The sequence below is a fragment of the Electrona antarctica genome (assembly GCF_951216825.1).
Source record: "Electrona antarctica genome assembly, chromosome: 10".
Taxonomy (NCBI): Eukaryota; Metazoa; Chordata; class Actinopteri; order Myctophiformes; family Myctophidae; genus Electrona; species Electrona antarctica.
In genome coordinates, this window is record NC_136791.1 from 36,333,829 (window position 1) to 36,352,318 (window position 18,490).

Here is an 18,490-nt window from a genome sequence, read left to right on the forward strand (position 1 = left end):
TTTAACTTTCACCCATTACAGTTACAGTTATATATTGTCCTCTCTCTGTCTGTTGTCACTGGCGTATTTCATGACAACTCCCTTTTCTGTCTAACCACTCTTCATCTTCTCTCTCAGGGAGGAAAAGAGTGAGCAGCTGTTGGATTGTAGACAGGAGTCAGAAAACATGGAGGTGGAACTGAAAAAGCTTCAGCAAGAGGTACGCACCCACACACACACACACAGATCCCTGCACCTTGTCTTCTCTCCCTTGCCTTGTGCCTGCAGTCTATTCCTTTTGCTGCCTTGCCAAGCTTTAATCAGCCAGCTAAAGCTCATTATGGGCCATTACAAACAGGCTGACATGGATTTTGATTTAGACTGGTTGGCTGACTATTTGGCTGGCCGCAGTACAGTCAATGAGGTGGATCGGTTCAGGGAGAGGATGGGGAGAAAGTATTTATTTGGTGGGTATCTGGGAAAGAGGGGGAGAGATAATTTCTTTCTGTTCTGTTCTCTCTCACTCGTATGAAGACATGCATTCGTACGCATGATCTTAATGATTAAGGAACAGGCAGGGTCATGTTTAACACAGTGTTGAATACTTAGCTTCTTCTGCCATGTATTTGTGACAGGTAGGGGAGTAGCTTACTGCTAAGCTGCAAGCCATGGAATATTACTGCTTATGAACCTTCCAATTTCTTAAAACATTTCTTCCACTTCCCGCTTTTAGAAGAAAATAAAACGCCACCTCTGTAAGCAGCACATAGCATTAGTGGCATTCCTTTGTGCCCGCCTCAAATCAATCAGACTCCATGACAGGAGACCTGCACTACATCACTTTCTGTTCATTTGGAGCCCCCCACCCCCATATGGCAGAATGCCTGCACTATGCCACTCCTAGTTCCCTGCACAAGCATACTGTAGTTGTTCCATCACATTGATTCTCTCTGCACTGCACTGTTTGCACAAATGTAATTTAACTCTGAGAGTGTAAAAATGTAAGTGGACCAGTAAGGGTCAATTTTGTTACATTTGTACATGGTCACAGTTACAAATGGATAATAACACTGAAAATGTTACTGTTAATTTACCTTAAAACTGTAACAAACATATCTTGTATGATTATTTGATGCTATTTTATTTACGGTAGTCTTTTTATTTCATTTAGATTTGTATTACTTAATTACTTGACAATAATCATTTTGTTGTTGCATTACTCGTAGGCATCTTTACAACTGCAGGCTTTCTCACTTAGACTGTTAATGAAAGGAGTACCCTACGTCTGTATTCATCATAATGCATACCAATACAAGTGAATAACAGTGATCCTTTTTTTTAAACAATGTTACAAGTATTCTTTTACTAACAACACATGATAGACGACGATAGAGACGTAACCACTTTAACCCTGGTGTCCCACTTTTTATGTCTTGTCAATGTGTTACATTGTGACCCATTTTGAGCTTGTATAGTAGATCTGCTATTTTCGAAATATCTTTAGTTCTTTTATGGTTAAATGGTTAATACTTCAATCCCCCACAGAGCTACCAGCTGATGTCAGATGCTCGGTCGGTGAGGGCGTACAGAGACGAGCTCGACCATCTGAGAGAGAAAGCCATCCGTGTCGAAAAACTGGAGAGTGAGCTGAGTCGATACAAAGACAGACTGCATGACATAGAGTTCTACAAAGCCAGAGTTGAGGTACATACATACAGTATGCACACATGCTGATCCTACTTCTAGTATTACTTACCAGTAAGACACCTGAGGACGAGAAGCGACCTCGCACTTTACTTAAGACATACGCTGCTGTATCCTCTTACAAATATAGTCAATATGAGAGGACCATGATAAGGTGGCATCTATCATCACCCCCAGATATTTGTAAGATGGAACTTGTTCAATAGCTGAACCATGGATTGCCACTGGCTGTGTTTTACCACCTGTTTTCTTAGTGTTGATGATCAGATTATTTTTGTCACAAGCCGGTCAACGCTACACTGGTACAGTTTCGGGTCATCACTGTCAGTCATCAGAGATATTAAAGTAGAATCATCTGAGTATTTCAGAAGAAACTGGTTTGACTCGCAGGTGTTACAGTCTGCCGTGTAAAGAGTAAACAGTACAGGTGAGCTAATGCATCCTTGGGGTGCACCAACTCTAGTCCTGATGGGAGAGGAGAGTGTCTTATTTACCTTTACATGCTGAATTCTGTCAGTAAGGAACGTGTGATAAAACGGAATAACAAAAGGATTAATGTGTAGCTGAACAATTTTAGTGAGGAGCAAGTCCTGCTGTATTGTGTTGAATGCAGAAGAAATATCTCGGAAAAGTCCTCTAGCATAGGATTTTGGTTTGTCGAGATGTTCGGAGATGAGGTGAACCAGTGTGACAACTGCATCCTCTGTACTGCGACCTTAGCCTGGCTAATAAGCCAGACTAATATCACACAACACTGTCGCGGTATATCAGTCTGGGCTGGCTCCACTTGGATTTCATTTCCCGGGGAACATTTTCTCTTTGACGCAATTGGTCAGAGCTACTGTCAGTCAAAGGTCTCAAGCATTGAACGTCACTGTACCAAAGCCCGCCTATATTGCATACCGTGTCCCGATTGGTCCGACCTGTTCTCTGCTGTAGGAAAGAGGCGTGCTACTGAGCCTCGCCAGACCGTAATCCGCTGGTAGGCAACTTTTTTTTGCCAACGGCTGATTCGGTCTGGTTTATTAACCAGGCTACTGCGACCTTGCTTGTAAGCAAATTGAAATGGATCCTGTGAATTAAATATGGCATTGTTGAGATGCCATATTTATATACCAATATATTGATATTAATTGACACTTTCAGGGGAAACACTGCTTCTGATGATACTATGTAAGAGTAGTGATTATAATAATTTGTGTAATGTTTAATGTCTGAAGAACTGTAAAAAGTTTGTGTAAAGTTCTGTGTATGTGCTGTGGTTATCTGACTTGTTCTGACGTGTTGCTCTGTTGTGTACTGTGTCTCTCTAGGAGTTGAAAGAAGACAACCAGGTTTTGTTGGAGACCAAGACCATGTTGGAGGAACAGTTGGAGAGCAGCAGAGCTCGCTCTGACAAACTGCACCTCCTCGAGAAGGAGAGCCTGCTGCTCAAGTCTAAAATGCATGACCTGGAGATGGTGAGATCACCACAAAGCACTTACTGTATAGCAGTGATGGTTTCCAAACTTAGCTTGAGTCCCAAAAGAGAAATTTGATGTCTCCCCGGGACCCAAATGTACAGAAAGGAAATGCATAAAAAACTATCATTAAGCCCTATTGAATAGTGACAATACCCAATTTACAAGCTCACGATGCTTGAAATAATAGTGTAAACTGTACAAAGTGGTAACTCTGTCATTTCTCGACGGTTTCGGACGCGGGCCGGCTCGCCAGAACCGGGCTGGCACCCTGGGCACGTTTTGCATTTTTCTGAACAATTTTGAATTTTTTTTTTCAAAAAAAGAAAGAAAAAAAAATCTTTTCAAATAAGGAAACCCAAAATGGGTACTACTCTTAAACACTGTTTACTTGTATGCAGGATCGGGACATGGATCGTAAGCGCATGGATGAGTTGTTGGAGGAGAACTTGGTTCTGGAGATGGCCCAGAAACAGAGCATGGATGAATCCCTACACCTGGGCTGGGAGTTGGAACAACTCTCCAAGACCCCGGAGCGGCCTGAAGGTAAGGAGGAAGGAGAGCAAAATGATGGGGGTGTGACCACCATTATTATTATTATTATGGGTGACTCAGAGAATACAGGCTGTTGTGGCTGCTTTTGGATCTTCCACATGTTCCCTAACACTGAGTCTCACTGAGTGTAAAAATTAATCAAGTGTAAAAATGTGTGCAATCATCCAATCCACTAAGCAACTCAAAGCAAGGATGAATACCATCCACTTGCCATTTTGGCCCATTTCTTGGAGGCCCTACCCACACGTTTAGCTGTGTTGCTCATTCCACGAACACCCGATCCTTACAATATATACCTTGTTGTAAAGGTGACTAATCAACGATTAAAATAATAGACAATACAATACCAATTGGTATTATTAAAGTAGAGAAATAATGAACCAAAGTTAAGCTTCCGAACTTTTGTTGCTGAGTTTATAAGACGACTCTGATTATAAGACGAGCCCCATTTTTCAAGACTAATTTGTGGCAAATGGTGCCATTTAATGGCTAAAAGCTGAAGTGCGATTATAGTACGGCCTCGTTTTTTCAGCCAATTGGAGAAAAAGAAACGTTGTTCCGTACTCGAGTAAATGAGTGACTGTGTCCACCACTGCCTGCACATGCAGCTCCCCAGAAGTCACTGGGCCAGGAGGTGAACGAGCTGACGTCCAGCCGGCTGCTGAAGCTGGAGAAGGACAACCAGACACTGCTGAAGACGGTGGAGGAGCTCCGAGGAGCAGCTGGACAGGACGCCTCGGGAAAACTGGCCAAGGCCAACCAGGAGAACCAGAGACTCACTCAGAGGGTAGGGGGACCACACCACATGCAACACAGAAAAAAGACAATTTAAGTGTTAATTTAAGCAAATGTAACCAAATGAACCTTTTAACACATTCCCCGGCGTTGACATAGATTTGCGGCAAATCTTATTTCTGCGGTCTTCCGGCATTGACGTAGATCTGCGTCAAATGGTCCTTTTTATAGTGGTTTATGATATCTCGCTGTCGTAATGCTACATACAGTAGCATTGGGTTGCTAAGCAATTAAGTAAACAGAAAATGTACCGTAAGGAAGGTTGCTGCATGCATCTAGCCTGGCTAATAAACCAGACTAATATCACACAACACTGTCGCGGTATATCAGTCTGGGCTGGCTCCACTTGGATTTCATTTCCCGGGGAACATTTTCTCTTTGACGCAATTGGTCAGAGCTACTGTCAGTCAAAGGTCTCAAGCATTGAACGTCACTGTACCAAAGCCCGCCTATATTGCATACCGTGTCCCGATTGGTCCGACCTGTTCTCTGCTGTAGGAAAGAGGCGTGCTACTGAGCCTCGCCAGACCGTAATCCGCTGGTAGGCAACTTTTTTTTGCCAACGGCTGATTCGGTCTGGTTTATTAACCAGGCTAGCATGCATCCACTCGTTGTTGTAAAGATCTTTTCAAATGCCTTTATCACAGATTCCTTTCCCAGACTGCGCCCCTGGTCAAAATTAGCTTCATTCAACGTCCCACAGCCAATGAACTGGTCACGGTAAAACTATACTTCTCCGAGTGAAAGTATATAGTAGTGTCCATCACAACACACATTGTTGGTCTACATCCGGTTCTGGTTTACGTTTCCGGTGGATTCTTCAAAATAAGGGTTTCACTGAAAAATGCTGGCGGTTAACGGGTGAATTTATTCATTCATGCTGGGAATGTGTTAACAATATTTTTGTTAGACCAGGCACATAACAGAAAGCAGTAAAATAAAATGGATCAACACAAAGGGCAAATGCAACAGTGTCCATTAATAGAGTGCATAAAGTCACATCAATTCATGAGGTATTTCTATTGTCATCCTTTCAAAGCATGTCCAACACATCAACAACATAAGAGTTTGGTATCATAGATTTCACTTTTCCTCTTCAGAATATTTGATCCTTTCCATAGCACTGCAACTGCTCATTTCACTGAGCCATTGGTCTTTGAATATTCTTCCAGGATATAGCAATTGTGTGCTTTGCTTGGAGCAATTAGTCTAAAATCATGTGTTTATTCTTTGGTTTGACTATAGGATTTCAGCGTATAACTTAAATTAAAAAATATATATAATTACTTTCTCACTCTGTGATGCGTGGAATTCATGGGAGTATTTTTCGGATTATGCCTTCATGTGAATGATCAAAGACATTTAATAATTTGAAATGAATAGCAACACCTAAATGTTTTAGGAAGTGTTTGTTTATTTTTTTTTAAGCCATGCAACGAAAACAAATGTACGGCATCACAGGGTGAGTAATTAATATAGAAAAGAAAATCGGTCTGCTCTGTTGTTTGTGCTTTTACACAGCTGTGCTAGGCTTAGCCTTTCTAAAACTTACCATTAACCATCCACATTAGCATGTGGGACCAGCCCTTCTTTAGAATATAGATCAATATATCACGCATTTTGCTCAGACTCTTCGTAGAAGGGGAAGAGAAAGAAAAGAAGTAAAAAGAGACAGAGTGTGAAGGGCAGATACTAGGAGGATGAAAGCAAAGCTGTAAATCGAGGCAAGGTCAGCGTTTTCCTTTTCTTTGCCAGCCTCTAACACCCGAGTGCCCCTCACTAAGAGAAGACTCTTAGCTATTTTCAGTATAAGCCTTTCTGTGTGCTCTTGGAATAATAAATAAATACTCTGAAACCCAGAGTTTGGAATTTATTGCTGGGTGGCTCAGTCTGGTTCAAAACACATTAAGGTGTGAATGCTTTCTGGGACTCTTGAACAATAGAAGCACTCTTAATGCTTTGTGTGTCTTTGTGTGTGCATGTCGTGCGTGTGCATGAGTTGGTTTAACAGAATGGGGTGCTGCATTGAATTCTAAATAAGTCTGGTATCATGGATTAATAATCACTGTGCACTCCAGCATTGCTTCAGCGGTGTGAATACACAGGCAAACCACGACAATTTCAAGCAGTAGGCATGCCAAGAAGGAAATACATTTGGACATTTTGATTATGTGGTTGACACACTATCCAGTCAGCTACAAGGAGATCTCTCCCATTTTGTGTGTTTTATTTCACTGTTTGTGTGCATGCAGTTGGAGCAGCTAGAGAGAGAGTTGTGTGCAGACAGAGAGTCCATGCAGAGCTCTGAGTCTCTCAGCACAGACCTGATGAAGGAGAAAGCCCTGCTGGAGAAGACACTGGAGACGCTCCGGGAGAACTCAGAGAGACAGGTCAGTCTCTCTCTTACACAGTGTGTCTGTTGTAACCATGCATGCTCTAATGTAGGGTCACAGTGACACGTTTCAGCATCAAGTTTGTAACATCCTGTCTCTGGCCTCCATTGGAAATTACTTGTGGAATGTTGCTGTGTCGCCGCTAGTGTGAACGCAGCAACACACTACTACTGTACACCCGTTCGCACACAATCACCTTCCTCTCCCACCTTCTTTCTCTCAGAGGATTACATTATACCCTTACTCAATCATCATCATGTGATTACTACTGTATATCAACCAAAGACAAACTAAATGCACCTCTTGTCTAAATCGCTCCTGTAAATGTTGCCTCTCCATGTTATCCAAGTGCAGGAATGTCCCCTCTGTCAAAGGACAAAAGCTATGTATCATGATGTGATTTAGACTGACAACATTTTTAGGTCAATGTTCTATAAAGGTCTATACAAACTCTACTCAAACTAAAATGGCTTTCCCAACATACCACGATCACAGTGTGGAATCTTACTGTACATAATGTAGCAGATTAAAGTGTTTCCATTATTGTTGCATACCGTATGCTCTACAGGTTAGCATGTCAATCCCCAGATACTTCAACATACTGTATACAAGTCGGTGCAGCTGGTTTGAACCAAGAATCTCAATTGGCAAAGATTCACAGACTCATTCCCAGATAGTCTGTGAAAAAAAGGCATGACTAAGCTATTATCTTTATGAAAGTGTGGATCGGATTTCCTTTAGCAGCGAGAGTTCTTTGTGTGGTTTTGTCTCTCCTTCCCGGCAGCACAGATAGCTGTGGGTGGATCAGGGACTATGTTTTATTGACTAGACAGATTGCTGCTACCGTTGCGCGCCTGACACAGATGGCTGTCTTATGCCTCAAGGGATCCGTACCAATTCTAACAGCTTTGATTAGCTCAGATAATTTGATTTATCAAGGGATAATATATGTAAAGCTAATCTATTCAGGATTTATCTTAAATAAAGGTTTCATATACATTTTGTTAACAACAACATTCTGTAGACACCATACCTGCTTTAGTTCATCCCCATGAGGCTGAATGAAAACACAAGCACATTGCGTTCTTTATTCTTTATTATTAAGCTGATATCCCCATTAGCTTCCACAAAGTGGTCACTAGTCTTCCTTCATTGCGACTGAAAATTGTGTTTTAATTTATTTAATAACTGTTCTCTGCTACTAATGCACCCAAGTTAGTGGAAAGTCCCTGCAGAAAATAGTTAATAAAATAAGCATAGCCTCTTAGTGATGCAATTCTCGCTGAAAATAGCTCTGCACCAGGGCCATCAGCAACCCCTTGACTCCCACTCCCTCAATGCAATTCAAATTCTCATCATTCTATCATGTGTGGCGATATCTTGGCCAACAAATTCTCTCTCTCTCTCTTTCTCCAGCTGAAAGGTCTGGAGCAGGAAAACAAGCACCTGGGCCAGACGGTGGCATCCCTTCGCCAGCGGTGCCAGGTGGGCACAGAGGCACGGGTCAAAGACGTGGAGAAGGAGAACCGTGTCCTCCATGAGTCTATCTGTGAGACCAGTGCCAAACTCAATAAAATTGAGTTTGAGAGGAAGCAGCTACGTGAGTGATGTGCTTCTGTTTTAGATCTCTATGTTTTTGTTCACATACTGTACATGAGAAGGATGTAATAACTTTGTATCCCCTTTCTTGCCAAGAAAATACTGAGCAAAAAACACAAAGCATTTCCATGCATTGGCTAGCATGTGTTATTCATGTTGCTATCACAACTTCCTTGTTGTTCCTCTGAGAAATGGCAGAAGAGTCTTTGAAAGCACTACTTCCTGAGGCACACTTTTTTGTGTATGTCTGTGTGTGATTATATTTATCTATTTTGTGTTTTTGTCATTGGTTTTTCTCTCCTTTTTTGGAGTCGACCTCTTATATCTTTTATGATACAATTATTTTCTAGGATCTAGGATTTTGATTGTGTTATTGTACCATTTAGTTAATATGATTATTGTTATTTATCTGTTGAATGGATCCAGAAATGATTTCATTAAGTGTCTGTCTGTCTGTCTGTCTGTCTGTCTGTCTGTCTGTCTGTCTGTCTGTCTGTCTGTCTGTCTGTCTGTCTGTCTGTCTGTGTGCAGGTAAAGAGCTGGAGGTATTGAAGGAAAAAGGCGAGCAAGCAGAGGAGTTAGAGATTCAGGTGCAGAAACTGGAAAGAGACAGTGAGAGCCTGCAGAAGAAAGTGTCTAGTTTGAGCATCACCTGCGAAAAGGTCTGTTGTTCTGTCAGCTCAATGCCTTGTCCTAGTGTCCTAAATGTTAATTTATACTTAGTCTTTCATCTCATTGCCTTGTCCTAGTTCCCTAAATGTTCATTTATACTCTCATTGCCTTGTCCCAGTTCCCTAAGTGTTCATTTATACTTAGTCTTTCATCTCATTGCCTGGTCCTCCTAGTGCCCTTAATATTAATTTAGGCTATTCTTAATCCCTCATCCCAAAGCCTTGTCTAGTGCCCTAAACAATAATTTATACTTAGTGTGTCAGCTCCTTGCCTGGTCCTAGTGAGCAACAAAACAAATAGAATGCAGGACTTAATTTAGCTGACAGACCTTTATTTATAAATAAAGTCCACACACTGCTATGTCTCCTAAAGCAATTACCTTATTATGTTTAAGTCTCCATGCCTTATCTTCATTGCCATTATGAAGAAGGCATGTATGCCAAAATGTAATAAAGATAATTGCTTTATGAGCTACATTGCTGTGTTTGGGCTTAATTTTTTCATTTCAGGGCAATTTAGCACATGACTGTCTTTTTGAATTTGAACTTGTTTAGTTTTCTGTCATATTATATACGAGAGCTAGACTTGGAAGAATAAAATAATTTCTCTCAAGGTATTTCATTGATAGATTGCCCACCCTGATGTTAGTTAGTTAAAACTTGCAGAGTTGAAAATATATTCTCAACGCTGTCTGCATCAGCCTGTGGGAAAGAGAGCTCAAAGCTTCTGTTTATTATTTCATAGAAAGTATGATGTGCCATATTCTCCTTCCAGCCTAAAGGCTTAGAATTCTGCATTGGTAAGAGTAATCTTGGCTATAGTAGAGTGCCAGGATAATATGGGGTCTGTCGTGCGTGCCCTTCCCTTTATGGCACATTGAGAAGTTCACCCTGACTTCAAACGTCTGTTAGTCTGAACATATCTGAGATAGCTTTTTTTATTTTTATCTAAATCCTGAGTGGTAATCTAGATGAGATCTAAAATGAGATCCTGAGTTGAGCACATGAACAAAGATTTCCGCTCACCGCGAGGCCTCCAGATTGTCAGATCTATGGGAAAACCGCCCTACTGATTTTACCTTCCATGTAGGTGTCCTCCTTGGAGAAGGAGAACGGCGAGTTGGAGGCAGAATGCCGACGTCTGAAGAAGAACCTAGACACTCTGAAGAACATGTCCTTCCAGCTGGAGGCCATGGAGAAGGAGAACTCCCAGCTGGAACAGGAGAACCTGGAGCTTAGACGCTTGGCCGAGGGCCTCCGCTTGGCCGGGGCCAAGGCCGCCCAGCTGGAGGCTGAGAACAGAGAACTGGAGAGTGAGAGGAGCCAGCTAAAACGTAGCCTGGAGCTGCTCAAGGCCTCCTCAAAGAAGACCGAGAGACTGGAGGTACGAGAACACCTACCGTAATACGGAGATGTGATATGTTCTGGGGGGGCATTGTTGTCGAGAAAATATATTTCCATTGGCCAAAGTCTTTATATGTATTATTGCTAGTACCGGAGCTAACTGAAATGTAGGCTAGAGCTGTTAAGATCTTCCTTCTGCAAGATGATGAGACAGTAGTGATACAAGTAATGTGAGTATTACTATTCAGTCAATAGTATCGATGCTGCTTGCAAAACTCATTATGTACCATCTCCATGATGGCAGCAATTATAAAAGCACACAAGTATGGTAGAGAAAGTATGGTAGAGAACGTTTGATCATGATGAGATTTTCCAGGTTCAAGCCTGTCCAAGAAAGTTAAGTTAAAAAGTGAATTGATTATTATCAAAGCAAAATCATTCTGATTCAAGACCTGTATATAGATAAGCGGGCTGAGAGTTCCAGCAACCAGCTGATGGAATAATCGTAACAGGTTAGTGATGTGTTACTTCCTGTGGCAGGTTAGTTACCAGGGTCTGGACACAGAGAACCAGCGCCTGCAGAAGGCTCTGGAGAACAGCAGCAGGAAGATCCAGCAGCTGGAAGCTGAGCTGCAGGACGTGGAAGCTGAGAACCACACGCTCCAACACAACCTGGAGGAGCTCAAGATCTCCAGTAAACGCCTGGAGCAGCTCGAGCAGGAGGTGGGTCAATCCAGTGGTTCCCAGGAGAAATGTCTCCCCAGGACTCAAACGTACAAAAATACATACAAGAGAAAGGAAAAAATTAAATTGAATCATATTTTCTATAACCCTATGAAATGGTGCTTATCCTTCCATCTTTTCAATCTCCATCTCTTTTAAACTCCACCCAGAACAAGACCCTGGAGCACGAGACCTCTCAGTTGGAGAAAGACAAGAAGTTCCTGGAGAAGGAAAACAAACGTCTGAGGCAGCAGGCGGAGATCCGCGACTCCAAGCTAGATGACGACAACCAGCGGATCTCCATCCTGGAGAAGGAGAACCGCACCATGGGCAAGGAGATGATCTTTTTCAGAGACTCATGTACCAGGGTTAAAGACCTGGAGAGAGAGAACAAGGAGCTAGTTAAACAGGCCAGCATCGATAAGAAGACCCTGACCGCCCTCCGAGAGGTGAGAATGGTGGGAGAAGTTTTCTATGATATGAGAGCTGGACAATAAACCAAATCTTAGAAACATAAGATATTGATTTGAATGATAACTTCAGTGTGAAATAGCAAACAATATGAATTGTCCTTGTGTCCTACTCCTCAACAGTGTAAAAGGAAGATGATTCCCTAAAATCTATGTGCTCTCTGTCTAACTGACAACATACATAATTTGAACTTACAGTAGACTTCCCCACCCCTCCAATATTTTTCATTGGGCAATGGTTTAAAAATAAGTTTGATTGTTCAGAAGGTGTCGATGATTCTGACATTTAATTGTATTGGTGTTGAATTAGGCGGCTGTGGCTCAGGAGGTAGAGCAGGTCGTCCAATGATCCCTGGGTCGGCGGTTCGAATCCCGGCTCCTCCTGTCCACATGTCGAAGTGTCCTTGGGCAAGACACTGAACCCTACATTGCCTCCAATGAGTTGGTTGGTGTGAGCTTGCCACCATTGGTGTGTGAATGTGGGACGTGAGGACGCTGGCGTCTACTGTTCGCCGCTTCACCTCCCAATGTATGAATGAATGAATGAACCATTGTAAAGCGTTTTGAGCACTTGGTAAAGCGCTATAAAAATGCAATTCAATTTTATAATTAAAAAATAAAAGCCTATTTTAGTACTGCTGGTTATCTAGATCTATCTAATAGGCACTAGAATGCCTATTAATGCTCGTTTTCTATCCTACCAGAACCTCTAGTACTGCTGTTTTTCTATCCAAACTCCAAAGTACCGAAGGACCAGATTTGAGAGCTACTGGTTAACGGACTAAATAATGAGTTTAAATAAAATATTGATTAATGAAAGGAAAGGGTTTTTTTGTAGTTCTTCGTCAAAAGTTTTTTGAGGGCCTCCTATTGTATATTCAGATATAGTGTAGATTTTTGTCCTAACACAAACATTAAATGCCATTGACAATGAATGGAGAATTTACGTCGTATGTAGACGAGCAAATCGGCTATTTTCGTCCTACACAACTATTAAATTCCTATTGACAATGAATGGGGAATGTACGTCATATTTGTCTGAGCAAATCGGGGTGTGTGTGTGTGTGTGTGTGTGTGTGTGTGTGTGTGTGTGTGTGTGTGTGTGTGTGTGTGTGTAGGAGCTAGTGAGTGAGAAGGTGCGGACTCAGCAGGTTAATAATGATCTGGACAAGCTAACCCACGAGCTGGAGAAGATTGGACTCAACAAAGAGAGGCTGCTGCAGGATGAACAGAGCTCTGATGACAGTGACAGGTTACTCACACAAATCTTTACTCATTTGCTGCAATTCTTAAAACCGTTTAATCCCCTGGAGCCCCTGGATAGTTCTGTCCAAATATATACAGTAAAAGACAAGTTAGGCAGCTTTAGCACCACACCACACGGCACTACACCACACCACACCACACCACACCGCATCAAAATATCTACCGTTTCAATTCAAATATAGTACCACCTCGCAGTACCCCCCTCCCCTCCCCTCCTGGGGGGAATCGACGCCCGAGGTCATTGCTTCTTGGCTAACAATGTAATGTAGACGAGTGCACAGGAGAGGGGTACTGTGATAATTATAATACAATATAAAGTATTATGATGTATTACAACTACACTATAATGGATTATAACTGTAATTATAATACAATATAAAGTATTTTGATGTTTTACAAGTATAATTCCTAGCAGTGGAAACGGTGGTACAAGTAGGCAGTGTGGGCTGGAGTGGTGTGAGGCAATGGCAGTGGAAACCTGGCTTTACAATGGGGAGGATGTTATTAAAAAGGGGCATAATATGGCTTTGGCGGTGACGCATTTGCAGTGTATGACACACACTGAATATTAAACGTGACTGACTTTGTGTTCAGGTTTAAGCTGTTGGAGTCTAAGCTGGAATCGACTCTAAAGTCTTCTCTGGAGATAAAGGAGGAAAAGATCGCTGCTCTGGAGGCCAGGCTGCAGGAGTCCTCCAACCTCAACCAGCAACTCCGACAGGAGCTCAAGACGGTCAGCACACCACACACACACACACATGCACGCACGCACGCACAAACACGCTCATACAAACGGATATGTATTCATCCCATGGGGGAATTTAAATCCAGCAACACACTCTCATGGGGCTTTTCCACTGCATGGTAGCGGCTTGACTCAATTCAAGTCTTTTCACGGCACCTTTTGGTGTCTCCTCAGCTCAGAGTTGAGTTGAGTCATGTCGAATCGGTACCATGCAATGTAAAACAGATTTTGGATACACATTTGCACATAGCTGTAGGCTAAACACACACACACACGCACATACCGGTAGTACGGTAGATTGTACGGTAGATTGGCTACACACACATACACCAGCCAGGGGCCATGCACGCAGTAATGATACAGCAACAAAAAACACAGATACCCACCTCACAGAAAATAAAAACTGTCACTCTTCCATCTCACAGAAACCTGTGCTCTCAGGCCTCTCCCTTGCAGACTGAAACACTCCTCAACACACATTATTTATTCATCTTCTATGGCGGGTTTTTATCTATTTATGAGGTGACATGCGTCTGGGAAATGCAGAGAAAGCGTTTCCTTCATCCAGGCAGTTTTGTTTTCCTCCTCATGGCATGGAGTGCTGGGAGGTAAACCTTTGTCAATGCTTTTTTGAATAATGATTTATCCCATTTAGACCTGGAACACCAATTTGTTGTTATACCTTAGCTGTTACTAGTTTTTCAGAATACTTAGGTCAGGATTTGGAAGGTGTTTTTAGAATCGGCCTCGGTGTATGTTAGTGGTTCTCAAAGTGCAGTCCGGGGACTCACAGGGGTCCTTGAGGGGACGTGATGCATCGTGACACGTTTTCAGGAATTATACTTATATACATAAAGAAATACTGTTACCCCTCAGCCACTTGCAGTGCAACAAACATCAAGCCTATCTAATAAACATAAAAAGACCAAAACTAAAGGTTTAGAGCTTGCAGATCTGATATTTTCAGAACAAATCTTGTATGGTGGCTGCTGGCACAACATATTTTCAGAAGGGAGTCTGTGGTCATACTAATTAATTTGGGGGTCATTGACATGAAAATGTTTGAGAACGACTGGTATATGTGACTCCTAGGTGAAAAAGAACTATGAGGCTCTACGCCAGCGGGAGGAGGAGGAGAGGATGGTGCAGACGTCGCCACCTAAAGGAGAGGAGGACCCACAGTCCGTCCGCAAATGGGAGAAAGAGAGCCACGACGCAACGAGGGAACTTCTCAAAGTCAAAGACAGGCTCATCGAGGTGGAGAGGAATGTACGTTCACAGCCAACTTACCGCAAACGTGTGTGTGTGTGTGTGTGTGTGTGTGTGTGTGTGTGTGTGTGTGTGTGTGTGTGTGTGTGTGTGTGTGTGTGTGTGTGTGTGTGTGTGTGTGTGTGTGTGTGTGTGTGTGTGTGTGTGTGTGTGTGTGTGTGTGTGTGTGTGTGTGTGTGTGTGTGTGTGCGCGCGTGCGTGCGCATTTTTACAAATCGGCAACAGCAAAACTGTGTCGTATTACGGTAGTTAGCTACAGTAAGCATTAGCAAACTAAATTGCATGAGCTTTATAACAGCCAAGCTAATCTTGGAAGTAATAATGAGTTACCTTTCATATAATTATGCAGTAATTATAATAATGATGGCTATTACTGGGCTTTCCTCTTCAAGATGGGAGTTCTTCTCCAGGTCATCCAGCTGGAAGGACATGTTCTACTCAGACTCGTTGATGGCGCTCATCCCATAGCCTGCTGTGATTGGCTAGTTCTGGTCCATATCCCATGGGGTTACTTATCCCATGCTCTGGAGGGATGATCGCTCTGCGATTATAAATTCAAATCAAATTACATAGCTGATGATTTGAAGTATTCGAGAATTGAGATCCTTTGGCTGCTGGCAGTGTGCTTAAGAAATATGATGCTGATCAGTCTAGAAGTTTTGTAGATTAGCTGTGGACAGACACACAGACAGTGCGACATCGATTCAAGGTAAAGGTGCAATGCATTCGTGTTTATATATCTTCTTGAAATCTGTCATATCTAAATCTCCCCATGTATTTGTGTATGCACATTTCCCAGAATGCTACGCTGCAGGCTGAGAAGGCAGCCTTAAGGAGCCAACTCAAACAGCTGGAGATGCAGAGCAGCAACCTTCAGGCTCAGATAGTGGCCCTCCAGAGACAGACCGCCACTCTGCAGGAGAACAACACCACGCTACAGACACAGAATGCCAAACTACAGGTATTGCTAGCATAAACCTTATAGGTCTGTTGTGTGATACGCAATTATAGAGTGAGAGAAACTTAGCCACTAGCTAGGTAGTTTATGTCTAGCAATTACCTTGGTTCTGACATTTTGGCACAGATACAGGCAGCTACAGACATGCAGTTGGAAGTAGTCTTGCACTTGAAAATCTGCCACTGTGGAAATCATGGGTGTGGGATGTGGTCAGCAATTTTTTTTTAAGATCGAGGGATGTGCCATGGGGTTTCAACAGATCTGTGAGCGGATCATGGGAGGTGGAATATGAGTGAGATTTCTAGACATACTTTAGAAAGGATGGAAAAACAACACGGTTGCCCGGCACGTTCACAATGTTGTTATAATGTTGTATAACATTTGAATGCGCGCGTGGCTCACACACACGCATGAGAGGGTGTGTTTGTGTGTAGACGAGGTAGGTATATGTGGACGAAATATGTGTGTGCGTACGTGCATTTATTTCTGTTGATACATGCCACAATGTAAATATACATTCCTAGTAATGGCCGACGAGGGATATGGACCTGACTGAACCCACTGTGACCACAGCAGGCACACTGCAAGGAAATTTTCCATCTCCCAGAATCCCAGTCCTGTGTGGAGGGAGCTATTTTAAAGAGAAGAGCGAATAAATGGAATGGACACACAGTGCCCCCTAAAGACAAAAAGCTGAATTTAACTCTGCTCACTCTACTGGTGTACATCATGGGTTCACATTCTTATGGCCCTGTGAAATCTTTGAAATATTCCCACAATTTTATTATTTTTTCATTCATTCAACACATATAAGACAATATTGTCTGCATCTCTCTCCTCTCTCTCTCCAGGTGGAGAGCTCCACGCTCAACTCCCAGAGTGCGGCGCTCATGACGCAAAACGGTCAGCTGCAGAGCCAGCAGAGCAGCGTGGAAGGCGAGCGTGAGTGTGCACTGCGCGACAAGGAGGAGCTGCGCTCCTCCTACGAGATGCTGCTCCGCGACCACGAGAAGCTGGCGGCGCTCCACGAGAGACAGGCATCCGAGTACGAGGCCCTGATCGGCAAGCACGGTGGACTGAAGAGCGCCCACAAGAGCCTGGAGCAGCAGCATCGTGACCTGGAGGACAGGTGAGTGTCGTGGTACATGGAGCTGATCATGGTGATTTATGTATAGGATGTGGGATGTGTAAATATTTGGGTTGTAGTCTCACGTGGCCAGACTGTTGCCTCTCGCAATTTTCAAATGCTTCCGTCATATTGTCTGGAGCATGGAAGCTCTGATCATGAGTAAGTGATAAAGCGGAAGTGAAGCCTCCTCCCCACTTTTGTTTCATCTTTACAGTCACGCAAATCTATCCTAATATAAATCGCAATCATCTAAGCATATAAAGCTTGCTGCTTAGCAGAAATGGAAATAAAAAAATAAAATGTAAAAATATTATATAACGGAAGCTTACTTTCTCGGATTTCGGAAGGTGTAGTTCCAGACTCTATAGCATTCGGAGATTGTGGAATAGAGACTATTTGGGATGTATCAGTTCACTCAGCTTATGATTTGTTTTTTTGCACAATATATTGACCTTTACAGTTATTGAACATTTTGCAAAATAATGTTTTTCTGTGTGTGTGCGCGTGTGTGTGTATCTGTGTGTGCGCGTGTTTGTGTGTGCAGATACAAGCAGCTTCTGCAGCGTAAAGGTGAACTGGAGGAGCTAGAACAGGCTCTAAAGGAGCAGCAGCAGAAACTGGTGTCAGAGAACCAGTCCCACCAAGCCAACGCGGACCAGTGTAAACTACTCAAAGAGGAGAATGACAGGTCTGTACTGTATAGTGCAGTAAAACATCACCACACAGGCACCACACAGGCACAGGACATAAAATGAAGCAAAACTAAAATTTAAGCAAAACAAAAATGTTGGTTTCGAAAAGGTGATTCTTTTACGACATCATAATTAGGAAGAAAATGTGCAGTTCTTTCATTTTCTGTAAACATACACAAACTGCATTAAAGTAACCAACAATAAAACCGTCCATCCGTGTCTCTCTCTCATGCTCGTCTGTCTCTGTCTCTCTCTCCTCTCTCCTCTCTCCTCTCTCCTCTCTCTCTCTCTCTCTCTCTCTGTCTCTGTCTCTCTCTCTCTCATGCTCTAGGCTGAACTCCACATATCGTCAGCTGGTGAGGGACAACGACGTTCTTCAGGTGGACCATAAGAGCGTGAAGAGTCAGCTGAACAGTGCCACACTGGAGCAGACGCGGCTGGAGGCGGAGTTCTCCAAGATGAAGGAACAGTTCCAGCAGTTGGACATCACCTCCACCAAACTCACCAACCAGTGTGAGGTATGGAGCACACTGATACTATGATCTTACTCCCGGTAAGGTACTACTCTCTGGATATTGACATTGGCATGTCATGTAAACACTTTTCCCAACATCAGTGTAAGTTTTTTGGGGGGCAGGTAACACTTTTTCTCTTGTAATGTTTTATTGTCTGAATAATGTACATATGTAGCCATGAAATGTAGAACTTTACATTTTTGAGTTGAGTGGCTAAGCATAG

General features: G+C 42.8%; 2 protein-coding genes across 6 annotated transcripts in view; one reads left to right on the plus strand and one right to left on the minus strand.

The window, feature by feature from the left end:
* The window catches only part of hhat (hedgehog acyltransferase), a 428,216-nt gene that overhangs the window by 264,853 nt on the left and 144,873 nt on the right, over positions 1–18,490 (minus strand). The window lies entirely within an intron of this gene.
* The window catches only part of ccdc88ab (coiled-coil domain containing 88Ab), a 98,007-nt gene that overhangs the window by 60,203 nt on the left and 19,314 nt on the right, over positions 1–18,490 (plus strand). For all 5 annotated transcript variants that reach the window (XM_079511730.1, XM_079511731.1, XM_079511734.1 and 2 more), the window contains exons 9-26: positions 118–199; positions 1,525–1,683; positions 2,997–3,143; positions 3,545–3,689; positions 4,307–4,485; positions 6,746–6,883; positions 8,303–8,486; positions 9,017–9,147; positions 10,247–10,540; positions 11,041–11,223; positions 11,394–11,672; positions 12,812–12,945; positions 13,554–13,692; positions 14,797–14,973; positions 15,773–15,934; positions 16,783–17,060; positions 17,605–17,748; positions 18,084–18,270. In XM_079511730.1, coding sequence (XP_079367856.1) covers positions 118–199; positions 1,525–1,683; positions 2,997–3,143; positions 3,545–3,689; positions 4,307–4,485; positions 6,746–6,883; positions 8,303–8,486; positions 9,017–9,147; positions 10,247–10,540; positions 11,041–11,223; positions 11,394–11,672; positions 12,812–12,945; positions 13,554–13,692; positions 14,797–14,973; positions 15,773–15,934; positions 16,783–17,060; positions 17,605–17,748; positions 18,084–18,270 — 3,142 coding nt within the window. The remainder of the gene's footprint in view (positions 1–117; positions 200–1,524; positions 1,684–2,996; positions 3,144–3,544; positions 3,690–4,306; positions 4,486–6,745; positions 6,884–8,302; positions 8,487–9,016; positions 9,148–10,246; positions 10,541–11,040; positions 11,224–11,393; positions 11,673–12,811; positions 12,946–13,553; positions 13,693–14,796; positions 14,974–15,772; positions 15,935–16,782; positions 17,061–17,604; positions 17,749–18,083; positions 18,271–18,490) is intronic.